The sequence below is a fragment of the Argentina silus genome (assembly GCF_951799395.1).
Source record: "Argentina silus genome assembly, chromosome: 5".
Taxonomy (NCBI): domain Eukaryota; kingdom Metazoa; phylum Chordata; class Actinopteri; order Argentiniformes; family Argentinidae; genus Argentina; species Argentina silus.
In genome coordinates, this window is record NC_139659.1 from 16,904,192 (window position 1) to 16,918,559 (window position 14,368).

At 42.5% G+C, this 14,368-nt stretch overlaps 2 protein-coding genes across 3 annotated transcripts; both read left to right on the forward strand.

Moving 5' to 3' along the window:
- The first annotated feature begins 104 nt into the window (after window positions 1-104).
- LOC310805147 (leukemia inhibitory factor receptor-like) lies at window positions 105-10,311 on the forward strand. The gene is made up of 18 exons (XM_083670716.1): window positions 105-209; window positions 3,016-3,108; window positions 3,227-3,393; window positions 3,503-3,656; window positions 4,011-4,277; window positions 4,551-4,677; window positions 4,899-5,035; window positions 5,590-5,735; window positions 5,847-6,000; window positions 6,208-6,269; window positions 6,388-6,607; window positions 6,840-7,016; window positions 7,283-7,384; window positions 7,608-7,781; window positions 7,918-8,046; window positions 8,163-8,256; window positions 9,129-9,195; window positions 9,486-10,311. Exons 2-18 carry the CDS (start codon window positions 3,042-3,044, stop codon window positions 9,990-9,992), a joined length of 2,751 nt encoding a protein of 916 aa, XP_083526842.1. The 5' UTR covers window positions 105-209; window positions 3,016-3,041; the 3' UTR covers window positions 9,993-10,311.
- Window positions 10,312-10,569: 258 nt separating this feature from the next.
- Window positions 10,570-13,396, forward strand: cfap53 (cilia and flagella associated protein 53). Of its 2 annotated transcripts, none has more exons than XM_083669489.1 (8): window positions 10,570-10,655; window positions 10,901-11,130; window positions 11,226-11,399; window positions 11,550-11,853; window positions 11,993-12,211; window positions 12,516-12,732; window positions 12,842-12,944; window positions 13,073-13,396. In XM_083669489.1, exons 1-8 carry the CDS (start codon window positions 10,584-10,586, stop codon window positions 13,287-13,289), a joined length of 1,536 nt encoding a protein of 511 aa, XP_083525615.1. In that variant the 5' UTR covers window positions 10,570-10,583; the 3' UTR covers window positions 13,290-13,396. The 2 variants fall into 2 exon arrangements, with proteins under 2 accessions (XP_083525615.1, XP_083525616.1); XM_083669490.1 differs by having other exon boundaries at window positions 13,083-13,258.
- The last annotated feature ends 972 nt before the right edge of the window (window positions 13,397-14,368 follow it).

A 14,368-nucleotide genomic window follows, 5' to 3' on the forward strand; every position in this document is an offset into this window, starting at 1 on the left:
ACGTATCCAGATACCAAACAATTGTATTTGTTTATTTTTCTATTTTTTTCTATTTTTCTTTTTTTAAATTTGTTACGGTAAAGACCTCCTCTTCAAACGTCAAACTCACGCCCCGTGCTCAGTCAGTGCTCAGTGGATCATGACTCCCATTTATCGGGAATAATTTCGTATTGAAACAGCTGGACTGCGATTACAAGACGTAGCGTAATGTAAGTGCTTTTTATATGTGCATCTCTGCCAGTGTACAATAGGTCGTTATCACAGATTGGGCAGATTGATCTGAACTTTTTAAATGTCTCATCTACAGCGATAAAAAAGTGCCCATTAAATGTTTTTGCTGTCTCAGATTGACCTTTCACTTTGAATGGATTAGGAGTGTATTGAGCCCCTTTTAAATGATAAAAATGAATAATCAGTGTTGGGGAAGCTACTCTGAAAATGTATTTAACTAAATTACCAATTACTTTACAAGGTTGAACTACACTTGAGAGAAATATAGTTTGTCAAACTAAAGCTTCTATGAGAAAGTAGTTCACTACATCCAAACGTGAAAGATGACCAGTCTATGTGACTGAAAGCGTGCGACTGAAACACTCTGAAATCACTGAGAGCGAGAAAGGTGGGGAGACCGAAGACAGTTGGCCTAAAGGAAGAAATACAGCTCTGGAAAAAATTAAGAGACCACTGCAAAATTATCGGTTTCTCTGGTTTTACTATTTATAGGTATATGTTTGAGTGAAATGAACATTTTTGTTTTATTCTATAAACATTTCTCCCAAATTCCAAACAAACATAGTCATTTAGAGCATTTATTTGCAGAAAATGACAACTGGTCAAAATAACAAAAAAGATGCGTTGTTTTCAGATCTCGATTAATGCAAGGAAAACAAGTTCATATTCATTTTTAAACAACACAAAACTAATGTTTTAACTTAGGAAGAGTTCAGAAATCAATATTTGGTGGAATATCCCTGATTTACAATCACAGCTTTCATGTGTCTTGCCATGCTCTCCACCAATCTTTCACATTGCTGTTGGGTGACTTTATGCCACTCCTGGCGCAAAAATTCAAGCAGCTCGCTTTGTTTGATGGCTTGTAACCATCCATCTTCCTCTTGATCACATTCCAGAGGTTTTCAATGGGGTTCAGGTCCAGAGATTGGGCTGGCCATGACAGGGTCTTGATCTGGTGGTCCTCCATCCACACTTTGATTGACCTGGCAGAAGGCCAAAAGTTTTTTTCCAGGACAACTTTGTACATGGCTTGATTCATGTGTCCTTCACAAAGACAAATCTGCCCGATTCCAGCCTTGCTGAAGCACCCCCATCACATCACCAATCCTCCACCAAATTTCACAGTAGGTGCGAGACACTGTGGCTTGTAGGTCTCTCCATGTCTCAGTCTAACCATTAGATGACCAGGTGTTGGGCAAAGCTGAAAACATCAGAGAAGATGACCTTAGTTTTCACCCTCTGCCTGTCTGTAGCTTTGTTGTCCCTAATGTCTGCTGCTTGACCTTGTTCTTATGAACCGCCGTCTTTGAAATTTTAAGAATGGAAGCAACCTGACACTCACTATTTCCCTCTGCCAGTAAAGCCAGAATTTAACCCTTCTTTTCCTCACTCAAAACTTTTCTTTTCAACTCTTTTGGCATGGTGTGGTGGAAGTCTAGGATTTACCACTCTGTACTTCAGCTCTTCGGAGTTACGAATCAAGAAACAAGTCCTGAGTAGCCACAATATCCGAGTCCGGTATTTATTCCTTGCAAACAAGAGACAAAAGCGTAACAGCAGCCCAGCATAGATCCGGGGGTCTGTTCAGCACAAGTCTGACGAGGCGATTATCATGGTTGTCTTTTATACAGTTTAAACATAATGGTAGGCGCCGCCAAGGCTATCGGCTGATGGGCTCGTGCTTATGTGAGGGAGGGCGGGAGAGAATGAACAATGGGGAGACTTTCTTACTGATCAATCGGCGCTTTCTTACTGATCAATCGGCGTTCAACATTTCACACCTATCGGCAAGATATGTCTGTCCCCCCATTGCTGCTCTCCCTCACCACTCCCTCCGAAACCACCGCTGTTCATATGGTAAATTATACAGTACTTCTCAGAACAATGGCTATAGAACTTTAGAGTTGTGGCAAGAGAAAATGTAATCACAGTATTTACACAAGATGTATCGGTCATATGAAAGTGTATAACCTGAAAACAGTTCTATCAATGTATTTTCCACAACAATGGTCAATAGTTATATTTTTATTCCAATTACTTTTGAGGTACTACTTGCACTGTTTTTGCCATCCAGGTGGTCCTATTGCAAGAGGATAAAGATGACCACAGCAGTGGTTTTTATACTTTTCCTCATTAAATAAGATTTGGTTCAGGTGATCACCTAATCAGTACCTCATTAAGTAAAATGAGGTGTGCCTGTATTGGAATTCAACAGACACTGGAATGGAATGGCTGCCATACATGTAGAGATGCTGATTTAAATTCCTAAGTTTTCTTTTGGAAAATGTAGTGACAGTAGCTTTATACAGCGCTACATGGCAAAATAAATAATTTACCACCAAGCTACTGCAAAATGCAGTTAAAATGACTACATGTACTAGTATCCCCAACACTGTGAATAATGTATAATTTCTTACATGAACACGAATTATGTAATTGTGGATCTGCATATTTAATTAAAACTGCCAATGTATTGTTTATAAAACTGGGCATTTGGCATTTTGAAATATGTTTAATCCTGTATAGATAATGAACGAATGAAATTAATGTTATCTTAAAACTGTTCTTGCTGGTTATCCCTTGACTTTTCACGATTGTTTGATTGATTGACTTCTAAAGTAGGTAGGCTGTATCAAAATATGAAATCAGATAGATAAAATATATCGATTGAGAAATTACATATGCACTATTTTCACAGTTCAAAGTGGAATAGAGCAAAGATGCTGTTCTTGATCAGTCACAGGAGACATTTATGTCGTAAACAATTTTTCCCATAAACAGACATCTTATCTTATGGGAGTGACATAATGGTCAGTTGGCTGTTGTGCGCTTCACTGTTCCTCATGAGCATCCAAGAAAAGAATTGCCTAGATGGTGAGTCTCAGGAGTCTATAAAATTATCATTCATCAAGGGGTTTATCCTAATTATAATTTATCAATGGGTTGATGATGGAGCAGTCATGCATACTGTAAAACAGACATATTCATGTAGCCCCAGGAGTGCTGCTGTTTGGACCACAGAATGTGACGGTGGATAAGGACCTTTTAGACCAGATATCCATAACATGGGAGGATGACCCATCATCCTACAGACTACAGGACAAACTGATCTATTATGTGGAGGTTCTCTTAACAGACAACATGAAGGAAGTACATCATGTAAGTGTTAGAGGTAACATTTACCACAAATACCCTCTTATCACAACTGAACAGTTTGCATTGCAAAGTTGTAAACAAATATAAAGTGCCTATTTCTGGGTGCATACAGGATACTGTGGATGTGAGACCAGAGCAGACTGGAACTAAACATCATTGGAATTGGACCTCCCCTTTACCCTTAGAGTGCACCTCCCACTCAGTCAGGCTTCGCTCACAGTACCAGAACCACACCAGTGAATGGAGCCACCTCCAGACCATCACAGGTTAGTGTTTTTACATTTGTATATTTCAGTTCACATGCTTTCACACATACTAAACAGATATTGTGTCAGCTAGCAGGTTAAGAATAGTCCCAATAATGAATGTCATGCACTAATCAAGGCTGGGATTGTTACAGGCACACCCAAACACACACAGTGACACACAACAAAGAACATACAGATACACCCTTAATCTATCACCTAATTAATCAACTCGTTACTACATGTCTTCTTAATTATTCAGTCATTCTCAGTCCGTTGAGAAATCTTGTTTAACACGTTCAAACTCCAAGAAGGAAATGGATTTCTTAGACAGATGTTTGTCCCTCACCTCTTTAACCCTCTCCTTCTCTGCAGGCTTTGTGCCATCAAAGTATCCAAAGGTTGTCCCAAGGAGCAGAGTGGTCAAGGTCGGCAGCAACTTCACCTTCTGCTGCATTCTGGGGCCAGAGCAGAGCCTTAAATACATGAAATATGACAAAACCAAATATGACAAAACGTCCCTGGATCACATCAGTAACCATACCTATGCCTTGAATGTGTACCTGAAGTCCCCTTCTCCTCCGACTTGCACTAATGTCATCTGTAACTCAATAGCATTTGGTACCTGTGTTTTCGCTGGCTGTGAGTACAACTTCTTGTAATCCTCTTCCTTGCCAACCTTTGCCTGACAACTAAATGTCTTGGGTTTTATTTTAGTCATGAATATACAGTATTATAGATATAATATCACAAGTATGCTATATATGTAAACACTGAAAATGTACCGGTAGCTTGTGAAAGTATGCAGTACACAGGATGATTTTCGTGTAATCATCAAAGACAATGTCATAGTCCATTGATGTGTATTTTTGTGATTACTGAGTTGGGTGGTGTTCTAACCGTGTCCCCTCCCAGACCCCCCTGATGACAGGAAGCTTGAGTGTGAGACCCGGGACCTGGAGTCAGTGGAGTGTCACTGGGACATAGGGAGAGCCACAAACCTGTCAGCAGAGAGACAGACTTTTTATCACCTCAATGGAAGGTATACTGTAGTGTGGAACCATCTGCACATTAGCCACATCTATGATCATTTTTGTCACCCAAAGCACGCAGAACGCATGTGAGGTCCAACGGGTTTGCTTACCAGACTTGCTTATTAGCATAGTCAGACAATAAGGGTTTTCAGCAGGTACAAGACGTTTACCAGGTCAATTTCCTAATCACAGGAGGTAACATTCTCTATCCATACCCGTCACTTTTCAGAGCGTGCCCAAAAGAAACAACTCGACATTGCTCCCAACCAGTACAGGTGGATCAGGGGGAAAGGATTTGGACGTTGGTTGCTAAAAATCCACTTGGCAGACTGGAGCTCCAAGACACAGCAGACCTCAATAAAAGAGGTACAGACCTGTGACAGCAACTCCCCATACAGTGAAACATACATTCATTCATTCATTCATTTACATTCATGGCATTTAGCAGACGCCTTTATCCAAAGTGACTTACAACAATACATTTGTTTAAGTAAGTGAATCATCTATCCATCAGTCATCATAAGACAATTTTTTAATTTATTTTATTAGCAGGAGAGAACTTATACAGGGGGGGTAGCGGGGATGAAGAGGTCTCTAGGGTTGGGGTTAGGGTTAGTATAGGGGGGGTAGTGAGGGTGAAGCGGTCTTTAGGAGGGACTGTTAAGATGTAGCCTGAAGAGATGGGTTTTCAATCTACGGCGGATGTATGATGTAATATAGTACATCTACTCCTCATATCTACTGTACCATTCCTCTAACTCAGCCTGTTGTTTTGTAAGGCCCCAGAGGTCATTGCTTTACTGCCTCTATTATCGGATGACACACACTGTTGACGCTATGATGAAATGATCTTTGTGAGCCTCAATTGTCTTGAGTTCTGTAAGACTGAATGTTTGAATGCTGTATTATTCTTGTTCCAGTGCATATGCTGGCTCCCATGGAAGTAATGACATCAGATGTTAATGCCAGAAATGCCAGTGTGCAGTGGAGCTGGGAGAAGCCGCGGTACAGTACACTACCAATGGTGTGCCAAGTAAAACTGAACAGCAGTGGGTACATTGACATGGTGAGTTAGAACACCTACAATAGTTCACCCATTCACAGACTCTAGATTTTGGACAACCAAATTCTTCCCAGGGAGACTGTAATTTCTAACTCATTTACATTGTGTTCATAGAGGAACTATTCTGGAATAGGTCTTCGGTCTGTAGTTTTACATGGCCTAGCCCCTGCTCAGACATACACAGTGCAGGTGCAGTGTGGATCAACACTGCACTTCTGGAAATGGGGTAGCTGGAGCAAAAGGAGCACCTTCCAAACCCAAGAGGACAGTGAGTAACCATCCCAAATACACCTGAATGATGAGCCTATAAAACATTCCATCCCTGTACCAGATTGACCCCCAAGATTCAACTCCACATCACAATATCACAGAGCAGCAGTCCTTCAAGTCCCTGTCACCAAGTCCATGTCACCACAAGATGACAACTTCCACTACAATCCCCTTTTTATGATGTCATGTGTTTATTTTCCCTCAGTACCTGAAGCATTAGATGTGTGGATGCAGATCAACGGTGACCAAACCATTGTAGTATGGAAAGTAAGTATTGAAGATTATATTGTTCATATGGAGCACATAGGGGGACTGGGGTGCCAATCAAGACATCTATAAGATCAAATGTATTATGTAATATTATATATTTATTGTTCCTCTTCAGCCTCTCTCAGTGAACCAGAGTCATGGGCAGATCAAGGACTATATTGTGACCTGGGGAAGGTCCTCAGATAAGAAAGGGGAAAAGATCATCCATCCACCCCACCATAGTGTTCCGCTTAGTCTTGGAAATACCAGTGAAGAGCATGTTGTCAAAGTTACAGCCTGGAACTCTAACTACAGCTCCTCTCCCTCAGTCATCACTGGTCCCAGGTTCCTCCCAGGTGAGAAGAGGAGAGGGAGTTCTCCATTAATTATCAATTGGCAACAATGACAGTTTAAACTCACTTGCCACACTTCAAACAGAGCGATACGCTCCATGAAAGTGACTGGTCCCCTAGCCCCAATGCTATCTTTGGCTATGTGGTGGATTGGTGTCCTACATTCACCAATATATCTCAAGAGTTAACAGACTGTGAATACTTAGGCTTTCTAAAGGATGTTGTATATTTTCAGACAGAGCGATACGCTCCATTGAAGTGACTGGCAGCAATGGTGGGTTTGACCTTTCCTGGTCCGCTAGCCCCAACGCTACCTGTGGCTATGTGGTGGATTGGTGTCCTACATACAGTGAATGCAGTGTGGATTGGATGAAGCAACCAGCTGGTATAACACAGGCCAGAATCCAATCAGGTGAGGGGAAGTCCAAAGGTATGGTCAGAACTCTCTTAACTCTAAGAGATGTTGTGTATTTCATTATTGGTGCGTGTTATCTGTTGCCCGCCCCCCCCCCCCCCCATATAGCTGTTTTTTGCATCTAGTAAATCTTTGATGACACAAACTGTAGTAAGAGAACAGAAACATTTTCAAAAATGCTTGCGTGTTTAGAGTTTGGTCCATGAAGAATGTGCATATTTAACCCACGTGTCCTTGTCTTTGCCTCTATTTCTCACTCACAGCAAGCTTTAAAGAGGGGGTGCGGTACATGCTATCCATCTATGCATGTACTCATGGGCCCCCTCAGCTACTAGAGAGGAGGGAAGGTTACATGAGAGAATGCTGTAAGGATCCACTCCTCTGACTTCATTGTGTTGGCCAGAATTCCTCATAAAACAGTTTGGAGAGAAGTTGTCTGTACATTCAAAGCAGTCTTGGTATACGGTTAGAGTAATAGGTTGTCAATAGTGTTGTCTAACCTGGAATGTGTTGTATCTGTCCCCCTGCATCTCACTCTCCTCCCTATGATGTTTGACCCATCCCTCTCTACCTTCGCCCTGCACTTAGTTCCAAATGGAAAGATTCCCGTTGTGAAAGCAACACAGGTTAGTTCATCAGATGTTCAGATATCCTGGACTGGTATTCCCCCAAAGAATCAGAGGGCGTTCATTCGTGGTTACATCATCTACTATATTGATGACTCCCGTCCTTCCAACACGAGTCTTTTCAACATTCGTACAGGTATGACATCACACTTGAGAAGGTGAAGAGCAAAAATAACTTCCGACAAATTTGATAATGAATTGAATATATAACATTGTCCTCACCACTCTCCCTCTATTCACTTTCTTTCTAAATATTTTTGTAATCATGCTAGACAACCCTGAAGCCAGGACCTTGACAGTGAGAAACCTGAATATCAGCTCCTACACATTCACTGTGAAAGCACTCACATCAGTAGGGGAGGGCGGCGAGAACTCTGTCACCTATCAGATGAACCTACTGAGTATGCCCTATTCAGTTGAAGTACATTCGTATTGCTGTTCTAGTCACAATGAAACTGAGAATAATTATGAAAAGATTATGAAAAAAACATTTTAACCTTCTGACTCCATTCACCAGATGATCAGCTGATCATGGTGGTCCTCGTTTCCCTGGGTGTCACTGCCTGTCTGCTCACTGCGGTCACAGTGTTATGCTACATGAACAGGAAACGGTAGGGAAATGTTTGCAATGATGGTTATTTCTTTTGGACATTCTTTGTGAAATTATGTCTAACTAAGACAAAAACTTAAATCCAATAGAATAATCCTTACTTTCAAAAAGGTTTGGTACACAGGCAAGCAGTCAATGGGTAGGCAGATAATCCAGGAAGGGGGTCGGCAAAGCAGGGTTCGGTACACAGGTAGGCAGTTCAAAAAGGCAGATAAGGGGTAGGCAAAGAGCCAAAGCAAGAAAACCAATCATAGATCAAAAGCCAGGAATACTTAACACTAGAAAAATAACTGGGACATTATTGGGACGTATGACACAAAGGTACAAAGACAAACTGGCACAGAGTCAGGGGAACACACAGATTAAATACACAGGGAAGGATGATGAGGAACAGGTGAAGCCAATCAGGGCGGGGTAGACAATCACACAGGAAACACACAAGGGCAGGTGGTGAAGTGTCTGAAACGAGAGACAAGGTGAGGAACACAAAAATAAAAATGTTTCATGTTATTCATTTATTGTTCCCTATATATTTTTGTGTCTCTCACCTTACCTCTCGTTTTTCCGAGTTTGTCTTTTGCCTTTTCCCTATTGGATTATCCTCCTCCTATTTGACTGACTATCCGTGTACCATACCCTGCCTTGCCCCTGCCTACCCCCTTTTTGGATATCTGCCTCCCTATGAATTGTCTACCTGTGTACCGAACTCTTTTCTGGAGTTATTATTCTTTTGGATTAAGCTTTTGTCCTGAGTTGTGCGATTGAGTCCTCTGCCTTGATCTACAGCCTTTACAAAGGTATTCAACACTCTGGATAGACAGTGTACAATTGGCACCTACAAGTTTCATTTTCTTCTATTCTTCCTTCCTATAGTGTGAAAGAGAAGTGCTATCCTGATATCCCAGAGCCAAGATGGAGGGATGATTGGTTAACACCAGTGGTGGGTCCACACTAACACTCTCTCCTGCTGTGTTATAAAGCTACTTGATACAGGAGTCTCAGTGTTTTTACTCTTCTCCAACCAATGCTTCTCAAAGTTGTTACCGGCCTTTTAGCAATACTATTGTTCATTCTTTCTTTTGTATTTTTTCAGATTTTATTCAGATCCCTATTAGCTGCTGCCTAGGCAGAGTTGCTATACATAATCCATAAAGAGAGCAATATTGTTCATGTATCCATATGGTTTTATGGATACTGATTTGACTGGATTTCTCTTGACCTGTTTTCTAGGTTGAAAATGCCCATCAAATGCCCGTCCATGAGGATTTCTGTCCTCACAGTAACATTTATATTGTTGGGGGTGACTCAGAAGCGTCTGATGAAGATGTAGAGAATGATGGAGGCCAGAAGGAAGGCACCCTCCTCAACACAGACTCAGACATTCTGTCTCACAGATACATCAACCAGCCCCAGAACATGAGCCCTCCAGCACCTTATACCTCCCTCCCTCCAGCACCTTATACCTCCCTCCCTCCCCACCCAACCTCCTTCCCCACTCCATTTGTTACAGTCACAGAAATCAAGAACCCCTCATACAACCCAATGGAACAGTCTGTGGGATACCAGCCCCATGTAAGGTATCTCTCTCACCCTTACCCTGAACCTCATAATGCCACCTCAGACTTGGAGAGAGTCTTCAGGGGTTACAGTCCCCAGTCTAGAAAAGGAAGCACCTCTCCAGGAGCAGAGTCTTTCAGTCCGACCAGCTCCACACACTTCTTGCTGTCAGATTCATGAACTTTATCCACTCGGAGCACATATTATACTGTTGCATGTCAGTCACCCTCTGAGCTGTAGAGGCTTTCAGTGAATGATTGCTTTGATTTAGCTTGAATTATTTTGTGGTACAATGGTTCACTCAATCTGCTTAGCTAACTAAATTCACACAACCCTCACAAGTTGGAAATGTCTACTGCACTGTATCCTATGTAGTTTAAAAGCATTAAAAAGTAACTTATTATCAAATGATCAAGAATGTAAAAAAAAAAAAAAATGTGAAAAACATTTCGCTACATTTCGTGTTTGCGTAGGGTTAAATAACACGTATATAAATCAATAACACTGTTTACTGTCTGGACTGGGTCACTTGTGTACATTTTTTGATACTGATGACTTGGAATGTGAACATCCTCCAGCAGGGGTCTCTCTACATTCGTGTCGGTTGTGGTCCTTGCGTCAGCTTGTTTGTGGTTGTTATGGTAATATTTAAGTAGCGAACACAAAACAGGTTAGGTCTAGACGAGTCAGCAAGGTCCGTGTGAAACAACTCTGAAAGAGTAATGTAAAGTCATTAGAAGAAGGGGGAAAGTTAATATTAATTATTCCAAAATGTTAACCAGTCAGAGAACCAAGCCACAATGTCGCGAGTTCACCGGACCAACGCCGCATTCAGTTGCTGTGGTAAGTCATGTCAGCTCTGAAAGACACCAAAAGAACAGTAGCCAGGCTTTTTGCTCTACAAAAAAACAGGCTAAACTTACCCTTACTGTTGTTCAATTAGGCAGACTAAACATATTTATTTATGGATGTTTTTCCTTGTTAAATGTACCTATCCCCAACATCAATATCTTATTTTTCCTTCTATTTATGTTGTCCTGATCACATCCCTAACCCATGATTGCTAAACATTCACGAACATATCCCAGAGGGCGAGGTTCCCTTCGTCAAGACCTCCAGACTACCTTATCCTGGAGAGAAGAAAACAGGAGGCAGCCCGGGATAAGGTGTTGGAGTTCACCAAGTATCAGGACACCTGTGACCTGAAGACGCGCTGGGAAAAGAACTCTGACCGCCGCATTGTATTAGGGACCATCCGGAGGCGGGTCCATGATGCCGTGGAGCAGTACCAGATGAGCATTGATGAGAAGAGGGAAAGGTCTGTGACTTGAATCTATTTGTTGAGTCATGGTAATCCAATCAAATTAGGTATTGCAACATGCCTCTGCCCTGTCTATCATCCTATCCCCTAAGGCTGCGTGATTTGCTGGAAGCAGAGGAGAAGGAACTCCTGAGGGAGCTGGAGACCAAGAAGGAGACAGTGCTGGAGAGACAAGCCAAGATGCGAGAGAGAGCCAAGTCACTACGGGAGAGAAGGGAGAGTGACAGGCAGCAAGTTGTTGCAGACAAGCTAGAGCAGCTGTTCAGGTAGAGTAACACACTTCTCACTATTCACACTATCCAAGGGTATTGCTCTTCGCCAACATTTCCCTAGTCCAGTCCTGCTTTTAAGAGAGGGAGTATTTTAGTGAGAAGCTCTATACAAGTTGGTGATCTATAATAATGGAATTGTTTCAGAGAGCAGAGTGAGGAGCTGCGTTCTGCACAGACGAGGCACAGACAGGACGAGGTTTGTGCAGAGCGGGCTGCACAGCTACGCACACGGCAGGAGGTGCGGCGGCAGGAGGAGGAGGAGGAGCAGCTCTTTGCTCAGCTGTGGGAGAGTGACAGGCAAGCCAAGGAGGAGCGGGAGGGCCAGGAATCACAGAGGCAGCGCCAGAATAACCTCCAGCAGCTGGCCTACCTGCGTGTTCAGATGGAGGCGGCAGAGCAGCAGAGACAGCAAGCCAAGCAGCTCAAAGAGGAGGAGGCCCAGTTACTGGTGATCAGCAGTTTTGCACCACATTAACCCTAACCCTTTTGTATTTGTAATGTGTACATATGAAGTGTATGGATTACCACTATCTATTTGTTTCTGCCTCATGATCTCTAACTGATCCCTCTGTCTCGCTCTGTGTAAGCGGGTGCAGAGAGAGATGCTGCATCTGGAGGAGCAGCGAAATCGTCGGCAGAAGCTCCAGGGTCAGGAGAGCCGGCGTAGGCAGCTGGACCACTCTCTGCGGCTGAAGATGAAGCGCCTGGCCAGGGAGCAGCAGGATGACTTGGCCCTGGACATGAGTATCCTGGAACAGCTGTTGACAGAGGAGAAGGATGAGAAACAGGGAGCCATTCTAAGGAAGGTGGGATTGTGAAAGTGTACTATTGTAGCATCTGAAATGACACTCGTTTTCACAACTCATTGTCTCTCATTTAGCAATTGTCACAACTTGTTGAGAAAATCTGTACCTGAAACTCAATCCACAAATACAGAATAACATTTTGGCAGTCAAGCATAATTGTGTGAGTAGTTTGTCACACTTATTACCTCCACGTGCACCTCAAACCTCTCTCACAGAGCAGCACCAGAGAGTCAGAGAGAAAATCTTGAGAAATTGATTGAGACAAAGGAGGACAACTGTGTCTGTGTGTGTGTTTGTTTCACAGCTTGAGCTGCGAGAGGAGCAGAGTCGGTACCAGCAGTACCTGGCCAATGAGCTTGAGGAAAAGAAGAGACAGGAGGCTGAGACGGAACAGCTGATCGAGGCGGAGCTTAAGCAGACCTGGGCTCGCAGGGCGGAGCAATGTCGTCGGGAGAGGGAGGCCAGGGATAGGCTGATGAAGGACGTGATGGACACACGCCGTTTGCAGATCCAGGAGAAATGTAAGGGGGGAAAGGGGGCTGTATGCAGATCTATCACTTATGTTTCCTGTATACAATGAAATGTTTATATAACCAATTTATTGTGTGTGTTTGTTTATTGAATCCGTAGTGGATGTCAACATGCAGAAACAAGCTCAGCTGGCCAAAGAAAGAAATGAGCTGAATAAAACCATACAGGAGAACAAACTGCTGGATGAGGAGGAGAAAAATCGGTACGCAAAGTACACTCATGTATTATGACATTCATCATACACACACACACACACACACACACACACACACACACAGAGCAAAACATTTAATCTTCAAAATCATAGATATCTCTGCTTTCTCCTTGCAGTCTAAGACAGGCCTGTCAGGAGTACCAGGGGGACCTGCTGGCCCAGATGATGCACCAACAGCAGCTTTGTGATAAGGAGAGGGTTCAGACAGAGCAGGAGCACCAGCAGGGTCTTGTTTACAAGGAGCAGTATAATAGTAAGATGCAGGAAATCCTCTCCAGACCCACATCACACACCAGAGCTGTCCACCCCTTCAGAAGAAAAGAGGCCTTCTGATGGCCTGGCTCTGTGGAGGAAACACACACACACACAAACACACACACACACACACACACCACAAACACATATCTCTGGAACTACTCTAATCTCTTACACCTACTGTATGGAAGATTTGCTATCTCAGAAAATGGCATAATGATACTAAATGCAAATAAAATATGTTTACACATGATGCTGAGTTTCAGGAACTTATTTTCTTAATTAATTTTTCGCTGATTGTATCTTTAGTTTGTATGTGGACAAGTAGAACAGAAATATAGCTGTTAATATACATTTTGTCTAGTAGGTAGAGCTGCAATAAAAAAAACATGTTGTGTTATTATTTTAGGATAGGATAAATTGATGATTATCGAAGGCAGAGATATCACTCTTAAAAATCTGGTTGTCAAGCAAAATTGCGATCAGAATGGGATTGAAAGCATTTTGTATCACCCAACTTGAATGACTGGATTTTTGTGGTAGTATGTCTATTGTTATGCTCAGATTCCTCATATATTGTTCTGTATTGTTCTTTCATGAAATAGACAGTTGAACCGACTTGAGAAAACACCCAGTTGAGTCATGTTAATTACCTCAATCCTGTCTCCCAAAATCAACCCACTGTGTTAGCCCCAACATTACGATCATCTGTTGAGTAACTGAGTAACTAATGTACCTATGCTGTTGCTGCAAAATGAGGCATGTATTCACAGCTCTCCAAATGGATTGCATTGGAAAATATTTCAACAGCACTGGCTAAATGTCTGTCTGTCATAGTAACCAGTATGTTATTTATTTCATAATAACAGTGACCATTTTCCTGTTCACTGTCTGGTTGTTCCTTATCAGTACTAGTTAGAATGTATTGTATACAGTAGGTATTCTTATGGTGACATGGAAACCACTTCAAACAGATAACTCAGACTACCATCCAGACTCATTCCTCTGTCCTTTGAATCGTTATAATAGGTGGAATGGGTGGCCTTTTGTTTGTGCCTACTTGTCCAATTCTCTGGTAGCTTGGCAGGTGAACTCAGTCAACACCCCATACCAGCAGAAGGAGTGGTTAGGGAGTGGAACCATAGCCTGATGAACTA